At 37.7% G+C, this 23,286-nt stretch overlaps 1 protein-coding gene across 1 annotated transcript in view; it reads left to right on the forward strand.

Moving 5' to 3' along the window:
- Nucleotides 1-23,286, forward strand: part of COL19A1 (collagen type XIX alpha 1 chain) — a 350,833-nt gene that overhangs the window by 275,479 nt on the left and 52,068 nt on the right. Inside the window, exons 21-36 of the mRNA XM_040473872.1 lie at nt 3,661-3,696; nt 4,623-4,658; nt 4,753-4,806; nt 5,483-5,536; nt 7,004-7,057; nt 7,537-7,626; nt 8,592-8,636; nt 8,741-8,818; nt 10,902-10,937; nt 11,044-11,097; nt 11,194-11,247; nt 12,616-12,657; nt 16,072-16,176; nt 16,260-16,313; nt 16,777-16,830; nt 22,814-22,867. Coding sequence (XP_040329806.1) covers nt 3,661-3,696; nt 4,623-4,658; nt 4,753-4,806; nt 5,483-5,536; nt 7,004-7,057; nt 7,537-7,626; nt 8,592-8,636; nt 8,741-8,818; nt 10,902-10,937; nt 11,044-11,097; nt 11,194-11,247; nt 12,616-12,657; nt 16,072-16,176; nt 16,260-16,313; nt 16,777-16,830; nt 22,814-22,867 — 900 coding nt within the window. The remainder of the gene's footprint in view (nt 1-3,660; nt 3,697-4,622; nt 4,659-4,752; nt 4,807-5,482; nt 5,537-7,003; nt 7,058-7,536; nt 7,627-8,591; nt 8,637-8,740; nt 8,819-10,901; nt 10,938-11,043; nt 11,098-11,193; nt 11,248-12,615; nt 12,658-16,071; nt 16,177-16,259; nt 16,314-16,776; nt 16,831-22,813; nt 22,868-23,286) is intronic.

Raw genomic sequence — 23,286 nt, forward strand, 5'->3', positions numbered from 1 at the left:
TGTTGGCCCTTGGATCATGCTCTTTGTAGCAATGATTGGGGGACTTCACAGCTTCTAGGAGATTCGCTCTGGCTTTCTCTCCCACCACGGACGTTTGGGGGCAGCCCACCTACCCCACTGAGATTATCATTGGCCCTATCTGCCTTACATAGGAGAAACAGACTTCTTTTCCTTTTAACTTTTCTCTTTGCCAGTTCCCTCTTAATCCCTTAATTATTCCACGTCCCTGTACAGTAGTCCCACCTGTTCAAGGAGGATAGGTGCCAAGACCTCCAGTGGATGCCTAAAACCGCCAATAGTACCGAACCCTATACAGTTGACCCTGAACAACATGGGGGCTAGGGGCACTAAGCCCCAGCATAGTTGAAAATCCTCATATTGCTTTTGACTCCCCAGAACTTAATTACTAATTGCCTACTGTTGACCAATGAACAACTGATTAACACATATTTTGTATGTTATGTGTATTGTACTGTATTCTTACAATAAGGAAGCTAGAGAAAAGAAAATACTAAGAGAATCATAAGAGAAAATGCATTTTACAGTACTGTACTATAAAAAAATCTGCATATAAGTAAACCCATGCAATTCAAACCTGTGTTGTTCAGGGTCAACTGTATACACTGTTTTTTCGTATACATACATACATACATACCTATGGTAAAGTTTAATTTATAAATTAGGCACAGCAAGAGACCCTCAACAATAACTAATAGTAAAATAGGACAATTATAACAATATACTGTGATAAGTTATGTGAATGTGCTCTCTCTCAGAATATCTTGTACTGCACTCGCCCTTCTTGTGATGAAGTGAAATCATCAATGCCTACGTGAAGAGATGAAGTGAGGTGAATGATGTAGGTGTTGTGACATAGTATTAGGCTATTATTGACATGATGATTCCTCAGAAGGAGGATCATCTGGTTCCAAACTGCAGTTGGTTGTGAGTGACAAATCATGGAAAGTGAAATCACAGATGAGGGGGAACTACTTTAAGATCTTGCCTGCCTTCCTCTCTGCCCCCCACATAAAAGAAACACATTTTTACAATGTTATGCAGAGTTTAGCCCTTTGTGGTCTCACACTTTCTTTCTTTCCTTTTTTTTTTAATGTTTGTTTATTTTTGAGAGAGAGACAGAGCACAAGTTGGGGAGTGGCAGAGAGAGAGACACACACACACAGAATCTGATGCAGGCTCCAGGCTCTGAGCTGTCAGCATAGAGCCCGACATGGGCCTCAAACCCACAGCCCATGAGATCATGACCTGAGCTGAAAGTCGGACACTTAACCGACTGAGCCACCCAGGCATCCCTCTCACACTCTATTCCAGAACAGATTCTGGACCTGACTTAACAAAATCACCAAAAGTCCCAAAAAGAGGAATGATTTTCATACAGATTTGAGTTCTGAACCATTTATCCTGAATGGCAGTTTCCCCCCCACTACTAAACATTTAGAATATAACTTTATGTGTAACATATCAGAGCTAAAATATACTTAAAAGAGATCATCTGGTTAAACCTCAGATAAAGAAAGAGAGGTTCTAAAAGGCAAGGTACTTGACACAGATAGTGACCATTGGAGCTAGGACTAAATATCAAGTCTTGAGATAACCAGGCTCCTGGTTTTGTTTTTTATTATTGTTTTTTTTAACCTGTTACTTTAATCAATATGGATTCACAGTGGCTCTAAATAAGCATGATATAAGCAATGTGATATAAGCAAATAAGCAGTTATAGAAGCAATGTGGCCCATGCTTATATCTAAATAACATCATCTCTTAAAAATCAAATAGAATTTTTTGAATTAAGGCTGAAAGACAAGATTATAAATAATGCTCTTATTTAATGTATAGCAATTAACCAATAATAAGAGATTAAAAAAATTAAGCTCTATTTATTTATTTTGAGAGAGAGTGTGATCAGGGGAAGGACAGAGAGAGGGACAGAGAGAATACCAAGCAGGCCATGCAGAGCCCGATGTGGGGCTTGAACTCATGAACTGTGAGATCATGACCTGAGCTGAAATCAAGAATTGGATGTTTAACCAGCTGAGCGACCCAGCACACCAACCAAAAATAAGAGATTTAATCGTGTTGGCTAGGTATGGGGCATAACAGGGTAGGCTAAGTTATGCTAGGTAACACATTAACCCTGAAATCTCTGTGGCTTAATGCAAGAAAGATCATCTCTTGCTCATGCTGCATGCCCAGCATGGTTGGGTTGGGAGGAGTGGGGTTGACCCTCACTGCATTCAGGTACCAGGCTGATTACCCCATGTAACTCAGCCATCTGATATACACAACCTTCTCGGTCACCACTGTGGGGAAAGTGGGACTGGAACATCAGGACTGGGCTCCTCCTTACCTCAGCCTGCAGTAACACATGTTACATCTGCTCACATTGCATTGCCAATACTAGCTGCCTGCCCCCCGGGTAACTGTAAGATTGCTGGGAAATATGGAAGAGAATAAGGTGAACCCTCTAGTCCTGAGCACATAGGACATGAGGTGCAAACCACAGAGTTTTATTTACTAACCACTTATCTCCCATTAGTGATTTGTTTAAAAGACCAGCAGTCCCTAAGAGGACCTTTAAGCATAGTATTATTTACCTGTGGTTCTCATGTTTTCTCTTGACTTTCATATGCAAGAGAAAAAAATTTTTGATGTATGGTTTCCATCTTATTGTCAATTCACTCATTTCAAATAATAAGTAAATCAAATTACAAATCAAATAAGAATGAGTAACCAAAGCCTGGGTTTGAATTCAGGTTGTCTAGGTTTAAATCCTGAATGACCTCTCACTGGCTATGTGACTTGGGGAAATTACTTAACTTCTCTGTGCCTCATTTTCCCTTATCCATAAATGGGTGTTATAATGGTACCTACCCCAGTGACACATAAGAAGGAACTAGAACACTGATTAGATCAGTGTTTGATACATTATGAGGATTTAATGAACATCAGCTATTACTGTTATGTCTGCATAACTTTAAATTCTCTAATTTAATAAACTTTTACTGGGCACCAACAGTACACCAGAGATACTATGATAGTTGAGATCAATTAAATCTCTACATTCACAGAGTTTATAGGCAAGATAAACAAGGAGACATAAAATGGGTGAGTGCTATTTTAGGGGAAATAACTCAGTTACGCAGAACCTTTCTGAGTCTCTTTCCTCATACTTGAAATGGGACCATATCTTCCTCACAGCACTGTTGTGCAAAGTAGATGAAACCGCATACATGTGACTTGAGGAACAGAAAAGCTAACGAGAGAAAGCCTCAATATGTGTGTTTGGGGGGGGGCGGGGAGGAGGTGCAGGGAGAGAGAGAATGTGATCAGCTTCTATGTGAACCATGAAAAAGGAAGCTTCAGCCTTGGGCAGCATTCCAATTTGTTCCACTCAGGATTCTCAAAATAGTATTAGAATGATTAACTTACTGTTCACTTGGGAATATGAGTTTTTTAATTAATTCTCATATGTTCCCTTTAAACTGCGCAAAGCAGACTGTGTGACATTCTGAGTCATCTCAGGGACTTTTTTGCGACAGAGGCCTGAGTTTGGCCTGCAGGATTCATCCATATCCAGTTTTGGAGAGTTTATTTCCAAAAGTGTTTATAATTGCTTCTGTTTTCTACCCATTTTCCTAGGGGGAAGCTTTTACAAAAGGTGAAAAGGGAGATAGAGTAAGTAGATGTTTTATCACTATCTTGTGTTTTCTACTTCATCGATTTCTATCTCTCTGATTTCTGGTATGTTTACTGTGGAGTCTAATAGATTTGATAAAATAACCTCTCTGAGCATTTTACTTTTTCCTCTGTGATTTTTTTACTCTTATTTTGATAAATGAGAAATTTTAAACCTTGTTAAGTTTTATCATTTGATGGCACCATTTGGCTTAGGTAGTGTATATTTTCTTTAACCATTACTATTTGTAATGGGACATGAATGTCTTGAAAGGTACACACTTAATATATCTAAAATATAAAATTAAAATATAAGATACAGTTTTTTTTCAAAAATTCTGTTAATGGTACAAATTAAATTTATCAAATGGGGTGATTATATCAAAAGGATCAATAATAAGTCACGAAAATAAGAAAAGCAAACTCATTACAGCCAATATTGTACTCTTTTATGTAACCTTAATTTTTTTGTTTTTTTTTTCATTAAGTACATATACCCAATAGTAGAATCACCATGACATATAAACTTAAATTCCACTCTTTCTTTTCCTTCTTCATCTGAGGTTTTAATTCACTGAGATATAGGATGAGCTGGTGGCAAATCATAACAAAGTCAGCTAAGTAGAGAATGCAATGATTGCTAATGAGATATCATTGTAGAGTCAAAAGGGATACTGGGGAGAAAACTATTATAAAGAAGAAAGAAAATAGGAGTTATTATTTACTTGATATCAATAAGTATTTTAAATCATGTTTTAGAGTGACCCCCTCCTTGACTTCATCATGCTGTCCATAATCTCCCCCTTTATTCTATGTTAATTAGTAGAAATGCAGATGAATTCAAGTATTAGAGATGCTCATCCCCATCTGAGTTTAAGCATTACATAAATGGTTGTTTTTTTGTTTTGTTTTGTTTTGTTTTACAGGGAGAACCTGGGATAATGGGATCACAGGGAATAAAGGTAATCTCATAACCTTCTTTATGGCATCTCCAACCTAATGAGATTGTGAAGATTACATTAACCATTTCACTGTCCTTCCCACCCACATGTTTAGGGCGAACCTGGAGATCCTGGTGCCCCCGGTTTAATAGGAAGTCCAGGACTAAAGGTATATAAGAAATGACTGAGTTAAAGAGGAAATAATTTTGGAGTTATAGCCATTTCTGTACAAAACAAAGTGCTTTGGTGTGCCACTCATTTTCTTCACAAACGTTCTCAGAGATTTTATCAGGTTGCCATGGTGATTTCCCCCCCTATTGGCTGCATTTATTACACACATAGTAATTGTGCTTTCTGGTTCACAGTAAGATTTTTAAACTCTTTTTCAAAGCATATTCACAATAGCATCCCTAAACCCTTTATGAGTCAATAATGTGAGCAAAACCTATGACCCTGAACTATATCCTTAAAATGAACAGGACTCAAGATTCAATTTCTAAGCCCAAATTATGCAGCTCTGAGATGCTTGAGTTCCCCATGTGGGATTCCGCAGGGGTGTCCCAAGAAAGACCAGCTGTTGGGAGGTGCAGGAGAGATGTGATGCGCTCCCACCAATGGGTGAGGGAGGTTATCATGGCCTCACTTGCTGGTGGGAAAAGACCCATTTAAATGAGAACATCTTCAAACTATCTTTGTCAGCCCAAAGCACATTTCAGAATTATTCAGAGAAGGTAGGATGGTAGAAAGCCCGTCTTTCTACAGATGAAGTTCATACCATGTTTTATATATATTCAAGGACAATCTGTTTTTTAACAAAGTTGAACTACATATCACCTTTCTTTTAGGGTCAGCAAGGACCTGAAGGCTCTATGGGACCCAGAGGACCACCAGGAGATATTGTATGTATAGTAAATACAGGTCTCTTTGATATGTGGAAATTAAATCGATGTCTTAAAGAATGTCAGTATGTTTTCATGTGACTGAGTTGTACCACCTTTTCCAAAGACATGGGTCACATCTACTGCCAAGACTGATCAAACCTAGTGTCAGGGGTTATCAGGAAGGCTGCTAGCACCTTCATATATTCACATGAGATCCTTTTGAATATCATTAGCCTAATAAATCAGTCTTTGGAAGTCAGGTTAACTAAATCATCATTTTGGACATGCTTGTTAGAGGTGTACCAACAGTAGCGAAGACTGGAAACGTCAAAAGAAATAAGGAAAACCAAGAAAGAAAGAAAGAAAGCATTTTCATTATGCATGACTTTGGCTCAATTCTCTATCCAAAAAAAGGCACTTCCAAAGCTTCTGTTACTGTTTTATTGCAAGAGCCTCCAAAAAGAGCAAATCTTTTAGCAGAAAATATTTCTATAATGCCATTGAAAGATGGTCCTCAGGTTGCATTAGAACCTAATTCTAGTGGTCTCACTATTCTCTGTTTGTCTGTCTCTCTGTCTGTCTGTCTGTCTCTCTCTCTGTTGTCCTTTAAATGCATTTTTCTATCCATTCCCCCACTAAGCCTTTTGTTCCTTGGACAACCTCCCTAGCCTGGCCTTCTAACCACTTGGGAGCTAAGATTCACCATCAGTCCTCACTTGAGCATAACAACAGAAATGCTTGGCCAAAATTTCTTGGAAACTTATCTCTATGTAGCCACAATTCCAGCACTTTCTATGCAACTATTGGAATCTCTCCTTTTCCTATCATCTTGGGAACAGTCCCATGACCTCTTGCTCTATTCTCTATGCTTCTTGACTCTGCCTCCAGAGGTCTTTCTGTGCCTTTGTTCTGCTTGTACTTTGAACATTCAGTTTGTGGGCAAAGCTTTTTCTTGCGCCCCCCCCCCTCCCCAAGCCATTTAATGAACCAATATAGGTGTACCTCACGGAGAGATCTCATGAAAAGAATAAAATGTTGGTGGCACAGGTGGAGCCATAAGTGACCAAGAGTGAGATGAAGTGATAGTAATTGGAGCTAAGAAAGAGAATAAAATCAAAAGGGAAAGAGCCACTGTTGCCAAACATAATAAGGGTATATCTTCCTGTTTACTCCATTGTTGTTCTAAATAGTGCTGTGATGCTACCAACCACCATCCCTTCACCCTTTATTGGCGATAATATGAATGGGGCATTTGGTTCAATTCTCCCTTAGTTTCTTTTCCATTACCTCCAGGTTACTTCACTTGAAACAACAAACCACATATTTTCACCAATGTGTTTTCCTTTTTAACAGGCCAAAACCAACCCATCCTCTTATAGTTTACATGTTACAATTCTGTTCTCATGACAAAGACTCACAGATACATATGTTCTCATAATAAGAGATATTCTAATTGTTCTTTCCCATTAATTCTGAATTTTCTAGGGATTGCCAGGAGAACATGGTATCCCAGGAAAGCAAGGCATTAAAGGAGAAAAGGTATACATTTTATGCATTGAGTAACTAGGTGGGAGGGAGAGACAGAGGATCAGAAGGGCACTGCGATTTGGGAGGTGGGGGTGGGTAGGTGCAGCAAAAGGATAAGACAAGGCTGCCAGGATTGTGCAAGGTATGTACAGACACATATTAATTGTTGAACCATTACTGGAAAGGAACTTAAAGAAAACATGAAGATCATCTAAAGAACTTTCTGAGTAGATGCTCTTTTTGTGCATACATTTATACACACATATATTTATACATATGGCATGATACTGCTAAACTTGTAACATACCTCACCACAAAATCTAAGTGCACCTAAGATAATTAGAACAGTGCCTGACATGAATGAGGCCCTCCATAAATAGGGCTGAATGAGTGAATGAGTGAGAAAATGAAGTTTGGCTACAACTTGAAGCAATGAAAACTGCTGTCTCCATAGCTCCCACCGTGAACCTGAACAATTTTCTTTTCCTCAGGGAGATCCAGGTGGGATTATAGGCCCTCCTGGGCTTCCAGGTCCCAAAGGTGAGGCTGGTCCTCCAGGGAAAAGCCTGCCAGGGGAACCAGTAAGTAACAGCCCTTTTACTAATATTTCCCTTGAAAGTTCATTAATTACCCTTCATGTATTCCCAGGTTCAGATCACAAGTATAGGAATAAGTTGAGGTCTGCAGAAAACAAAATATTCATCTTGTTCTTTAGATAAGAGATCTAACTTCTTTGGAAATTTGATGCAAGCAAAGGGCTCTCTTCTGAGAAAATGCGCATACCCATTTTACATACATTTTTGAAAGATTCATAGGCCTCCCTGAATCTTCTGCATGAACTCTTTAGGGATCTATGGAGCCTAGTAAGATACACTAGCTTTAAATCATAAACCTTCCCAGGATGCTATGTTAAAACAGAAGAGCTGCCTGAAATTTTCTTTCCAGAGGCTCTGCAGGCATGGCCAATGATGGTCATATGCAGAAAATGTCCTTGTGGCCCAGGCTATTTCCAGGACATAACAAAAACTGAATAGCTGAAAAGTCTAAATAACCAATAAGCCTATTTCACATGCCTTTTTTTTCCTCCTCTTTGACTTTTTATATTAATTATTGATAATAAATAGTTCTCAGTATTAGATGCCTTATTTTAAAGATAAAAACATCTTTTTTATTAAGTGTTAAATGTTAATTCCAGTGTAGTTAACATAGAGTGTTATATTAGTTTCAGGTGTATAATACAGTGATTCAGCAATTCCCTGTATTATTCAGTGCTCATCATGATTAAATGTACTCTTAATCTCCATCACCTATTTCACCCATCCCCCACCCACCTCCCCTAAAAATGAAAACATCTTATTTGTTAAAGTAACTATACAAAAATCTATAACCTGGTGGAAATCTGCATTTCCTGTTCCTTATTCTTTTATAGAAAAGGGTTTATTCAAGAAAGATGAAGAACAACAAAACATTTTTGAGTTATAACTTCTAAGATGCTTTTAATGTTTTTAGAAAAAGAAATGTATTTATCTCTTTTTTTTTATTGTAGGGATTAGATGGAAATCCTGGAGCACCTGGTCCACGTGGGCCAAAGGTATAAAAATATCATAGATTATTTCTAAAGAATTAAAAATAAAATACAGCCTGAAATTTTTTGTCCCCCGACCCTCGCACTCACAGAAGCCTCTCATTGCACAGGGTGAACGAGGACTCCCAGGTGTCCATGGTTCCCCAGGTGACAGAGGTCCCCCAGGGCTGGGAGTTCCTGGCCCAACAGTAAGTGAAATTCTATCAAGCTTTTGAAACCCTGTCCATTCCAACAGTAAAATAAAACCCAGTGACAAATTTGAATAAGAAGAGAAACATGAGGGGCGCCTGGGTGGCTCAGTCAGTTGGACATCCAACTTTGGTTTGGATCATGATCTCACGGTCTATGGGTTTGAGCCCTGCATCAGGCTCTGTGCTGTCAGTACAGAACTGGAGCCTGCTTCGGATTCCATGTCTCCCTCTCTTTCTGCCCCTCCCCCATCATTCTCTGTCTCTCTCAAAAAGAAAAATGAATAAACTTAAAAAAAAGAAGAAGAAAAGAGTGAAATGGTCAGAAGAGGAAATGCAAGTAAGCACTAACCAGACAGAGAGGATTAATGAGCACTGGGGTTAAGTCACTGAGCACAGAGAAGGTGCTTACTGTTTGCTGACCTACAGATGCTGATCTCACAGACACTGATTTTGGATTAGGAGCAGTTATTTAACCCTTTGTTCCTCTCTTCTCTATTTTAAAAAGTACAAATGAATGTGTGTAAGATTGTACACATGCCTAAGATAGGGTTTTGTATATTACTGTTTGTTTTTAATGAAAAAATAAAAAGTGAATATTTAAAGTGAATGGAGTGTGTATAAATGAGATGATGTCAAAAATCTCTTCAGTAATATCTTCAGGAAGAGATAATAGAAGTTGTTTATAATAGTGAACACAAAGAATGGGCAGCTTTTAGTGCCCATTTTTTTCATGCCCAGTTTTAGCTACAAGGACAGTGCCTGATAATAATGACCCCCATGTGCGTACTTGTTGACTAAATAGTAATGAGATAAAACTTTTTATTTACTATGAAAAAACATAAAAGATTTTGGAATGAGAAAAGTAGAAATAAACACTTATTCTAGTGACATTAATTTGGGAAATTGGCCTTGTAATGAAGTTATCACAAAAGCTAAAAGAAGGCATAAATAGTGAATGGTTATATTGTATGTGATCGATTTTGTAGGGAAAGAATATAAAAGACCACTGAGATGGAAGATTAAACAAAGTAAAAACACAGATCAGGAAACTATTAAGGGAGTGAAAGAGATTGAAGCAAAAAATAAAAAATATATTAATAACTAAGGTCACAATATAAATAGAAAGGGAACAAAAAGTAGCTTTGACTAAAGCTACATATACATATGAATTCATATACATATGAATATTTATTTTATAAAATAAGAAAAGAGGAGCACCAGGGTGGCTCAGTGGGTTAGCTGTGCAAGTCTTGATTTCAGCTCAGGTCATGACCTCATGGTTCATTCAATCTAGCCCCATGTCAGGCTCTGCACTGTCAGCATGGAGCCTGCTTGGGATTCTCTCCCCCTCTCTTTCTGCGTCTCCCCTGCTCACATGTGCGCTCTCTTTTCTCTGTCTCTCAAATAAATAAACATTTTATAAACAAATAAATAAGAAAGGAAATGTTGGTAGGCAGTTACTGAAGTCAACAGCTGAGAACCCAGCCCTTTACTTACTTAGGTCATCAGTTCCTCCTTCCTCAGTCTGTGGTTATGTAACAGGGATAGAGCTATCGTCATTAGGTTCACTGATAATTTCCCAGCCTCCTCTTTATTACCCCAAATTCCAGTTTTCTAAAGTAGAAAAGAATAGCTGATTGATGCTTTACTTTCTACTGCTGTCACTGAACACTGATTCTGGCAATTTCTTCAAATAGGGAAATGACTCAAAGTAGAAAGTAGAAAGCAGAAAGGAAAGGAAGTCCTGAGCTCATTACTTTATCAGGAGTTTCTGAACAGCTAGAATTTGGGTGCATTGTGTGTTTGTGAAGGTGGAGGAACACATGATGGTACTGAGAGAGACAGATATCCCAGGCATCTGAGCAAAGCCATGCTCAGGTTCCAAGCAACAGACATCTGGTTAAGTGTTTACCTACCATCCAAAGGTCTTAGCCATCATCACAGAGAGTTTTCAGTGTGCGCAAGTTGGCAAGCCCTGTTGTTCGACTAAGTAAGTTACAATACATAGCTCTTGATCCCACTTGCATAATTTATGGGTATTTCTGGAGGAATTCTGATAATTGGATCTGATTCTACTCAGGGCTCGCAAGGACCAGCTGGAGAGCCAGGTATTCAGGTAAGCTACTTAACCAAGTTATTTGGCACAGCAAATCCAGCTTGCTTACTTGGGGAAAATTACTGAAAAACTGTCCCCATAAGTAACTATTTTCCCCCATTTCCAGGGTCCTCGAGGTCTCCCTGGATTGCCAGGAACTCCAGGGACCCCAGGGAATGATGTAAGGACCATCCGTACCTCCTCCTACCCACCACCCATTTTACTCTGCACCCGTGCCACTGTGCAAGGATTTGAACACAATGATTCTGTTTTTCAGGGAGCTCCAGGGAGGGATGGAAAGCCAGGTCTGCCAGGCCCCCCAGGTGACCCGGTATGTCAACAGACTGTGCCTGATTTATGTATCTTTAATGCACCCAGAAGCCAAATAGCCTACCGAGCAACTTTTGCTGTCCAAACTAATTAGAATGCTCTGTAACTGCTTGGTGATTTTGTTTATCCCCATTATTTTGTAGAGGGGTGAAAATTCAAGCTGCATCAGCATTTTTGTGCGTGTGATGAATACTTATTTCCTAAGGGTATAATTCAGCTCTACAATTTTGCCCCAGGCTGTGCCTGGGCACATAATGTCTCCATCCCATGGAAAATTGAGTTGAAATATATAGCCACAATTTCTATTCTTTCTAATGCCATTGACTAAATGAATTTCATTTTTCTAAATGAAAGTTTTCAGGTAAGTTACCTACAACAGGGTGAATATCCATTGATTCTGTGGCCTTAAAACACTGAAGTGATTAAATTACAAAAACTGGCTTGAGTAGGCTCTTGAAAAATGGGCTTAAGCACTAAATGTGTGTTCCAAAGTTTTATTTCAGGATGAACCTTGCTTTGAGCAACAGTGAAATCCCTTTAAATAGCCTCAGAATCGGCAGTTATAATTTGAGAGGCCATATGGTACATGACATTGTATTAAGAGTTTTATATGATAAAATCCAAATCTGGCCTCTCGGTTCTAAGTCTCCCAAATCCTTCTCCCTCCCACACTGGCTGTGCCGTGAGTGCCTTTATAAGCTACGTGCAGAGGCATATTTTGGCCTTACTTTCACTTCACTGCTGAGTGAATCATGTGTGCATCATCCAGAATTCTTATAAAGTGTTACTTGGGTTTACAGTGCCTCTCTGAAAGGACATTTTAAGACACAAGGCCGGAACACTGCCCAAGTTCCTTCAGTGTCTCTCTTGCATATCACGTAAGCCACCTATTGGCTCTTTTGAACTTCAGTGAGAAAGAACTTTAAGGCAAATTCATTGTGTACTTTTCATATTTGTCAACAGCCTGATAATTTGCTTGGCAGAGTGGTGACTTCCGTTTAATAAATGATTTACCTTTATGTATTATTCAAAACCAAGACTATATTAGTGTTGGCATAAAGGTTGCCGTGTCATGAAAATATAAAATAGAGATGCAGAATCAGAACGACAACCTGGGTGTGTTCACATGTTCATAGCACAGGAGTAGTGAATATTTCTCAGATGCAGTTATGAGGTCTGCCGGTGTCCTATGAAATATAACGTGAAAGCCAACCATTCTGACAGTGAGCCTCTTAGAAACTCCATGACAAATCTCAACTGACATGACACTTGGAGAAGAAAACATCTGCATTGTATTATATGTTTGTATTGTATCATGTGCACGTATATGTATGAACACATACTGGGTTTTTTTTCTCCTTAACTGCAGATTGCACTTCCTCTCTTGGGAGACATCGGTGTCTTGCTCAAGGTATTCTGTTGCTATGTAAGAAATTATGTATTAACTTTTAGGAAAAATTAGGAAGGAAATCTTTGTCAGAACTGAGTTAATTGCTTAGCCTGAACTAAAATTCAATTTTTAAAAGGCAGAACATCTTTTAGATAGAAAAAGGAACACATATTTTTATGTATCTTGTGCCACTTTTACTAACCCCTCCATTCTCTTCTTCTTTACATCCCTGTCTGTTTGGGTATAAGGGGTGGGGGGATGAAAGTGGTACTTCTGAGTTGAGCTACATGGGAGGAACAGTGTCATCAACACCCTTGAGTAGACCATTCTCTCCTCTGGAGGGACAGCTTTCTCTTCATGGGTGTTTACCACCCCTGGCTCACTGCTGTGAAACCTGATCCTTCTCACTGGAGCTACCCTCACCCGTCCCAGGTTGAAAACCAGTGCTGCTCAATAAACAGCCAGCTTGCAAGGCTGTGCTTTGATGTCATGGGATTTTACAAAGTGAGCTGCAAAATTCCAAAGCCAACAATTGCCCTAACACCTGTTACTCTGTTAAGTAAAAACTATCTCTACCCATTATTCATCTCATAAGGGATAAATCTTGCTACCATTTTTTTCTTTAATACTACCCTGTATTTTATGTGTAACACAGATGAGAAAGAATGATAATGGGACACTTGTAAGGTTATGTATTTGCATATTTCTTCATGGTATGCTAAGATTGAGTGAACCCATATGAAAATCTGTTCCGCTTCACATTATACTCAAGCCTTATGTGTCCTACCTGTCTATATATGAACGTACAATGTATATGTACACACACACACACACACACAAACACACACACTTATGCTATATGTGTATAAATGTGATTTATTTTATATTCCTACCATTTAGCCCAATGGTTTGTACAATGACTTACATAAATTTTATCAAATTACTAAATTTGTTAATTTATTAAATTAAATTAAATATCTATTGAATTAAATTCAAAGACTCAAGAATTCTAGTATAAGTGTTTGCTGGATATTAGTTTAGAGAATATATATATAAACATAAATATAAATATAAAAATATATTAGAGGAGATTTTTAAGACTTTCAGAAGTCAACAGTTTCTTTTAAGTCAAAAGAGAATATTTGGGGGGGATTTTAGGAAAATCTTATATAAGTTGAGCTAGTTACATGGCAGGCAATACACTGCTTTACTTAAATCGTCTCACTTAATCTTCACAATAATCCTGTAAATTTAGGTTGTGCTAGTATCCCCGTTTTATATATTAGAAACTGAAGTTCTAAGTAGCTAAGTAGCTTCCTCAGAGTCACACAGCTAGAAAGTGCAACATGAACCCAGGAACACAGGTCCCCAGACATTATCTTAGGTTCTTCACAAGGACAGTAATGTTGAAAGTGGCAGGATTGTAAGAGTTATACCTAACCATCCCAGAATAGTTAGGATCAAGATGTACACACTTCAGCAGAAATGCATATCCCGACAGAATATGGGGTGGCTCACAGAATAGACAAAAAGACCGTGAGTAGACTCTGACAAGGAGAGCCAGGACTACACAAACACCTCAGAAGTGGACATAATTGATAGTTTCACCAGGGCAGCATCCCTTTAATGAGTGTGCTCCACCACTTTTCGAGCCCTAACGTCATCTCCCTGAGTTTCTGAGTCCCAGGAAAGCTGATTGGTGAGAGGCAGGCAGGATACCTCCACTGACAGTCCCAACACACTGCATCCCATAGAAGAGGAAAGCGTGTTGTCCCCCAAATACAGGAAAGTGTGTTGTTTAGATTGGAGATTGGATCTATTAGGTCAACTTAATGTAATTTTAAAATCCGATCCTATTTCCCAACGCATGAAGTCTCCCTCTCTGTTCAGAGTCTTTATGTAGCGAATGTGATCATCTGCTTTCTGTTTTCAAAAATACCCTTGATTAAAGTGTAGTAAAAAACTGACATAATTCCAGGCCCAAATGACATCCCTTCAAAGACCTTCCTCTGGGTTAATCTGTGTGTCAGTCCCTCTTTGAGTGAGATTGTACACTGGCTGATAATTGATGCATCTTTATTCTCTCTATACAAAAATCTAAAGACTTTTTTCAAGTTGAGCCACTTACATGGCAGGCAAATCATTTCCCTTGATTTACCATTCTGGCAATCCAAACCTAAAGAAAATGAGGTCAGGCCTGAGATATTATAAGTGGTGGATCTACAAACATATATGTATTTTTTAAATTCCTCTACCAATACATCAGCTGTGTGAAAAGATCCTAATGGCAAAATTAGTTTTGGGAGATATCACACACTCTGGCTCCTTGTTATATATACCAGCTCTGAGAAGGACCACCATGAAGAGAACTCTTTAATCCAGCTGTTTTTAGGGAAATTGCCTCAGAACCTTTTCAATAGCATACAGAATTAGCCTTCCAAGGAGCATATTTTTGGAAATCAGACTTGTTCTGATATTCACTGAGTCAAAAATATTGAACTCGAATATCCATGAGCTTTCTTGCCAATGGCAAGCTTCAGTTCCCTTTTCACATTTCAAGATTCTTCTCTTTGGTGAAAGGGATAGAAGAAAAGAGGCCTATATTGTCCTACCGTCTGTCAACTGTTAAAATTAAACTATGTCCTCCACTCACTGGTCCCCATTCTGTGCCTTTCCTGTTCATATTCTTATTCTAACAATTTAAAAATAAGCCTTTATAGGGCTTTTCACAAACACTTTTTCTTTACAATGTGATAAGGAGTTTATCTTGTAGGCTCAGACACTTATATTCAAGTCTTTCCACGTCAGCTAAAGGTTACAGAGGAGGCAATGGAAAGGTAATTCCACTTAGATTTCCTATCTGCACTTGGATTTGACATAGAAGTCAAGTCCAAGTCACTCAAGTAATTATTTCTCACATGAGTGCTTCCACTGACAAAATGTTGGTAAACTGTGTGTACGGTTCTCCAACTAATTTTGCTCTCAGAAAGAGAAATCCTTTCTTCACAGCTTTTTCTTTCTTTCTCTCTTTTTTAATGATTTATGCCATTGGCTGTATGAACTCTGTAATCTTGTTAGTTATTCTAAACTTTATTACTGCCTCTCGTTTTAGACATACAGTTACACAGTTGAAACAGTTTGTGTTTTTGACTTATGTGTCTTTTCCTTATATATTTGGAATCTTCCATTTAAGTATCATCATAGACATGCTTTACAAAGGTCACCAATGTCATCAACAGATATAATTGACTAGCTTCATAAGTAGTTTTTACCTCACGAAAAAATAGTCTTTCCAAATTGGATCAATTCTCTGAAAGTAGTGATATATCAGTTGCTCTATCATTCATCTCTGACAGAGGTTCATATCTGATCAGATCTCTCTTTTATAGATTACTTTGCTGAATCTCTCAGTAACCTTATCTCTATACTCATTAGAACTTCTGTGGCAACTGCCAAGCCAGTGTCCCTGGGCTGAAAAGCCACAAAGGAGAAGAAATAGGCGCTGGTGAGCCTGGAAAGTATGATTCTATCACCCAGAAGGTAAGATGGCAGGCTGAACGTTGATGGGCCCTGTAGGTTACACATAGCACCTTCTCTCATTTCTCTACTGCTCTGTCCTCTAGGGTGATACAGGACCACGGGGTCCCCCAGGAATCCCAGGCAGAGAGGGACCAAAGGTAAGGCAGTTTCTCCTCTGCTATCTGTGGTACCTCCAATTCAGTGTGAAAAATAAAACCGATTTAAAAAATTTTTTAATGTTTATTTTATTTATTTTTGGGAAAGAGAGTATGAGTGGGGAAGAGGCAGAGAGAGGGAGAGAGAATCCCAAGCAGCATCCGCATAGAGCCAATGCGAGGCTCGAACTCACAAACCGTGAGATCATGACCTGAGCCAAAACCAAGAGGTGGACGCTTAACCAACTGAGCCACCCAGGTGCCCCAACAAAACTCATTCTAAACACACTACTTTTTATGAAAGCTATCTTGGAAAAGTGGTGTAAAAGCCACGTGCAAAGTCATTTATTTGTTTCCTGACTCTGCCCAAATTACATGTCCCAAATGTACTAAGAAGAGATATTTTCATTGTTTTAAAAGATGGCAGAATGATTCAGTATACTAGCTGAAGTTCTTGTCTTTTTAGGGAAGCAAAGGAGAGCGGGGCTACCCTGGGATACCTGGAGACAAAGGTGACGAGGTGAGACTCTTCTCTGATAATATAGTCCTGCTATCGATTCTCTTTATGTGACTCGGAGGAAGGACAGCAACTCTTCTATAGCTCATGTTTAATGTTAAATCAAATAAAAACAAAGATTAAGGTAGGTTATTTCAAATGTCAACACATTTTAAATAATAATACGTTGATGTATTGTCCAGTTGTATGTATTGTCCATTGATGTATTGTATGGTCTAGTTTTTGAGATAAGGAAATTAGAGCACAGAATTGACAGGTCAGTTACTATGTTTTTGTTTTCATGTAGCAGGTAGCAATTCCAGCTCTCTCAAGATAAAATCAAGGAGAAGGAGGAAGGAGATTTACTGCATAGAATCCCAAGGTAGCTAGTAGAATTGAAGAAATAGTTGAAAAACCAGCCTAGGAAAAAGGGCAGCTCCAGAACTCAGCAGAACTTCCCTGGGACACTGCTGTAACATGATTCAACTTTAGTGACCTTGGTTTGTCTGTGTCTCTGCTCAACTTTTATACTCTTGGGAGGAAAAAAAAAACTATCAAAAGGATCTGATTCAACTAGTTTAGACCAGCTGCCTACCCCCAGACGAAGGTTCAAAGTCAAATTAGTTTTGAGACGATGGTATAATTTTCTGACTCTAAGCCATGGTGATGCTCAGGATATCATTCTTTTCCTGCATAATTTACCTTAACTCTTAGAAAAACCAATTAGGATGATGAATTGTTGTTAGTTTAAACAGTTTTGATGCTAATAATTCTTAATGAAAGTAAGTAAGCCATCTGGCATATATTAACCTTGATGTTAGTACTGAAAATCATAACGGTATAAAGTAGATCTATTTTTTGAGTCAGAGTTATATTTCACATTACAAATTATCACCATGTGTTATTGTTTTTAATATTGATTCTATTTTAGAAAACTGTGAGAATTGGCTTGCTTTTCTTCAAGTTAAAAATTAAAAAACAAAGAAATACAACATTTATTTTCATCCATAAATAAAGCAGTAAAGGCATTTTATTTTCAAAATAAGAGTTATTGGCTTTTGTTTCTTCATGCTTCACAGAAAGTTTCACTAATGTACAAGCCCTATCTCTGATTTTAATAGTCTAACAGCTTAATTTAACTGCCTAGCTCCAAGGAGTAGGCTTTAGAGGAATTGAGAAAGTAATAATAAAAAGATCAGGAAATAATTGGAATTCAGGTTTTTTATAAGTGACTCTAAGTTAAATTTATTAGAAGTTAGTTTTGATTAATTCTACACGATACCTTGCTCTTTTGGTAAACTGAAATCCATCGTTATTATCGTTCCATTATTTTAGTATATTCTTTCTTTTTATATATATAGTTTTATGCATTTTAATAGCAAACTTACAGGAAGAGCACAGAATATAGACAACATTAAAAACATGTACTTGCATGTAGGACAACTCAGAAAAGCACAGGGAATGGATGGAATCTACTCTATGATAAAAATGCTACAAATACCTCCTAGTTGCCGTCAATAAGAAATGTACTTGTTTTTAAAAAATCCAAATGCTGGCATTGTCCAGAAAAATTTAACAGATTTATTTATAATTGTTATAAAGTTGAACTGCTAAAACGTGTTTACTGAAACATACTGACTTGCATTAATGCTTTATGTCCTTGCGTTTATATTAAAAATTCACACACAAATGAAAATGGAAAAACTGCCAATACCTGATTTCTGTCCCCTATTTTTTTCATTTGCAAGCATATACTTAGGTACCTTTTGATCCCAGAACTACCAGTGACAAGAAGAAGACAATTTCTTTTTTGTAAAGAATGAAATGTTTTCCATCATAGTGGATACTTAAGCATGTTCTCCATGTACTAGCGGATGTCTTGTGGCATAACTGTTACACATTTGGTATGGATGGCACACAGGTTGGTGTCTTCAAAGAGACCCAGCACATAGGCCTCACTTGCTTCCTGCAAAGGACCAGTAGCTGCACTCAGGAAGCACAGAAAGGAAGTTTGTGGATCAGAAGTTCAGTGAACTTCTGATAGCATCTGCTTCTGGGAAGTGCCACAGTACCAGGCCTGTAATGATGAGGTTTCTTCACCCCTTCAGTAGAGGGCGCACTCTGACCAGCAGCTTTTGTAGCCCGTTGCTTCCTGGGTACTTTCCCGCCTGCTGTGGATTTGCAGGCAGTCTGCTTTATAGGAGCCCTGGTCCAGAGACCTCCTTACTTACCTCCCTTCTTTGGCTGGAGCTCGGCAAGCTGGAGGCAGCACTGGCCTTAGTGAGCAACTGCAGCTCAGTGGTAACTGCCTACTGTGTTCTTTCTTAAATATAGTAGACCTCCGATACCTGTGGGAATGTGTTTTAAGACCCCACCCCCTGTGGATGCCCAAAACTGCAGATAGTGCCAAACTCTATATATACTATGTTTTTTCCTATATACACATACACATGATAAAGTTTAACTTATAAATTAGGCACAGTAGGAGATTGATGATAATAACAAATATTAGAGTAATTATCACATACTCTAATCAAAGTTAGGTGAATGTAGTCTCTCCCTGTCTCTAAATATCTTTTTGTACTCTAATCCTTCTTGTGATGATGTGAAATGACAAAATGCCTATGTGAGGAGATGAAGCAAGGTGAATGACGTAGGCATTCATTGTGACATAGTGTTAGGCTGCTGTTGATCTGACAATAAGTCAGAAGGAGGATCACGTGCATCCAGACAGTGGTTGACCATGGGTAACTGAAACCATGGAAAGGCAAAGTACTGTGGATCTTATGGATTCTTTAACAGAGAGCACACAAAATTTTGCACAAGGCTCTTGTCATATGGAGAATTCCAGCAAGTTCAGAAGGAGATTCTTTTCAGTTGTGTCTTCACTTCCCATGAATAGTGGGAATAAGCCTGAAATATCACACTAGCTCAGTTGAGCCTTTTGGAGGGGCTTTTCCTCCCAGACAGATGGGAAATAAAGAATATTGTCTTGTCTTCTACTTGAACTCAGATACTACCTGAAATTATAATTTATTGATTTATTTAGGTGAATGAAACTTTGACCAAGAATGTGTGCATCCCCAACTGGCCAGCAAACTATGCTATTTTAATATGTACACAACACCTAGTCTTACCAAATCTCAAATGTCTGTTCTGTTAGTGGAAAGATACAGAGGGATACCTCATCTCTTTGAGGACTTCAGTGTAATCTGTTTGGGAACTTAGAGAGAGGAGTTGCCTGTTTGCTCATTGCTCTGAGGAAAGTGACAGTATCCTCTACGTTTTTTGCAGATGTTTCACAACTAAAGTGGCAACTTATAAGACACTAATAGAACATGCTCACCTCTCATAGAGTGAATTCTTGCTTGGAATGCAGATTTTCCTACAATATTTCAGGATAATAATTGATAAATAGGCCATGAAAAATATTGTCAGCCATAAATTATAGCAATGGAAAAATAAATATTCTTGGTCACAACTAAGCTAGGACTTGCAAAATCAAAATCTCTGTTCAGAGAAGGAACTTAGCTCTAATGACCCTTGAATATCTATGCAATAAATTTTATTTTGGATTTTAGTTTGGCATTATATGCTAAATTGACTCTGCTACTCTTTAATATGTATTTGTCTTCTTTAATGACCATCTTGTCTTCTAAAATTATCTTATTGCCCTTTATGCATCCATAGTAACTTTTACCCTTACTACAAAATTTCAGCTTGTTCAGAGAAAGCTGCTGAGAATGATTTTTTTTTATTTATGGACTAAGGTTTATTTTAAAGTTTAATGTGGTCATCAAAGGTTAATGAGTCCCAAGCTTATAAATTAAACTACCTAAAGACTCACTCAGCATCTCTAGACTGATTCAGTAATGAGACTAAAAGTAGCAAAAAAAAAAAAAAGAATACATATGTACACCCATATCTTATACATGTACATATAGAGAGAATTTTATGGAAATGTGGGTATTTTGAGATAAAGCAATTTGTGGTATGGCATTTATAATCTCCAGACATTTAGAGGTGCCATTTCCAAAGGAAATTTGTTTCTGTTCAAATTTTATAAGCCCATAAATAAGTTAAGGGTGGGGAGTGAAAAGAACCAATACAACATGCCAGTGTGTTCCATCCACACATGTCTAAGCATGCATGTGTGCATGTGGGTGTGTGCACGTGCGCGCGCGCACACACACACACACACACACACACACACACACACGCAGCATTGCCAGTGAGGATAATATCATCCTGAAGAAAGAATATATCCACATTCTTTAACATAATCATACATAAGATTTTTCCTCAAACTCTTATTTCATGAGGAATTTCAGCATGTTCAAGGAGATTCTTTTCAATGTTTCTTCATGTCATATCACATGAAAAAACCTGAAGTAACAAATGACCCCATTTAGCATTAGATGGACAATCTGGCAGAACTTGGTCATTGATCGCACTGACACAAAAACCTTGACTCTATAGAACCTTGGTCCTGTAGAATCTCATAAATAAATATGCAGTAGTTTTTCCATGGTCAATCTAATATTTATAATGTGTATAAAAATGCATGTTTCATCACAGTTAAAGGTAAAAGAGCTTTGTTATAACAGTGAATGGCTTGGCAATGTAAAAAGATAACTCAGCAAAGAAAATTAAATCCTGAAAGTGTTATCATTCAACCTAGACCTTGATACATCATATGTTTATCTGAAATAACAAAAGGGTTTTTAAAACTACATATTTCTAATTATAGAAGTCACCTGAGTTTTATTATAGAAAATTTGTGAAATACACAAAAGCACTAAAAAAATAAAAGTTATCCCTATGTGTACTGCTCAGGGAGGGCTGTTGGTAATAGTAATATTATGATCTATAATCCCAAAGCTCAGAAACCTCTGAAAACCTTGGAAATGTTTCTGTAATTTTCAGGAAATTCTTTGGGCAGTCAAATATGACCTGAAATCATATGGAGCTGATCTATTTATCCTACTTGATAAAAATTTCATGTTTTACTACAGAAATATTTGTATGTTTATTAGAGGGTGCTGCCGCAGGTGCACTGGGAGTGTTTCATAATATCTAATGTTAGCACTGTGTTATTTTTATTAAAAAATCAGAAAATTCAGAATTCTGAAACAAATATGACACCAAAGTTTCCAGATTAGGTATTTTGAAACTTCTAGCATTCTCATCATTTGTGAAGTGCCTGGATAATTTTTTAATAATTTAAATGTTACTCTATGTAACATTTTGTAACTTTTATTTTCCTATGTTAGCCAGTAGTTTGATGAAACATGATTTTAATAGTTGCAAATTATTTTATATTATTTTACATAGCTAATTTAACTAATATTTTGTTGTTGACACGCTTGGTAAAAGAAAAAAATTAATTACAGAAGCTAACAGTTAGCATTGCCAGCTCTTCTTCGAATATATAAATATATCAGTATCAGAAACCCTACTCAGTATCATTAGCATTATTCTACAACTCCGAGAAGGAGAAGGAGGGGATATTCATTCACTTTTATGCTTAAGCCATTAAAGGGTTCTAAATTTAAATTCACTGATGAGCCAAATTTCTTCTTATAATGAACTGTTCAGCTAAACTAAATATTATATCATAAAACATATTCCATTTTTCCACTAGCTGAATGAAGCATTAGTGTAATCATGTATTTCTTTGATGGGCATTCTGCCAATCTGAAATGTGTATGGCCATGCTTAGCAGTGCCAGAGTCTCAGTGATGCTATTGTTGATGGGGTGGTTCTGTGAGATCAGAAATGCTCTATGAATCACCAAACACATTAAATTAAGTTTGCTGCAGATTCCATGTCATGGCATTTTAGCTGGCCATCCTTACCCTTTGAAAGCAGGTATTTGTATCTATCATCTATATCATGTTTTCAGCCAACACAGATGTTTAATTTCAATAGTCAAAATATTTGATCAACTAAAATGCCTTGCTTCTAACTATGTAACAGATTTTATGATAGGAACTATTTCTTCTAGGGTCTTCAAGGAATTCCAGGCCTTCCAGGTGCTCCAGGCCCCACTGGACCCCCTGTAAGTATTCACTAAAGCTATTCCATTCACAGTTCCCATCCGCTGGGATGATGCAAGGTGAACTAGATTCCACATTGCCTTTTGTTCTCTGTGTGTCTATGTAGATTATCCAGCTGTTGCCTAGAAAAATAGCATCCCATGTCTCAAGTTTTCATTTAGTATTACTTAAGGCTGCTCAGGTTCATAGAAATTTGTCATCAGAATTCTATGAGAGCAGAAGCAGTCTGTAATTAAGCTAGTCTATTTGAATAGAAGTTATATGTAAAGGAGCATTCTATTTTTTTTATTTATAATTTTTCATCATTAACCTTTGTAAGAGATATTCAGATGTTTACACCCTTACTTTCTTAAGTACCATGAACTAAGAATATACATTTTTAAAGGGAAAAAGATGGGCCAAAGATTATCAGACTCAATTT

Source organism: Herpailurus yagouaroundi, unplaced genomic scaffold, assembly GCF_014898765.1.
Source record: "Herpailurus yagouaroundi ecotype Mexico unplaced genomic scaffold, PumYag 139, whole genome shotgun sequence".
NCBI lineage: Eukaryota > Metazoa > Chordata > Mammalia > Carnivora > Felidae > Herpailurus > Herpailurus yagouaroundi.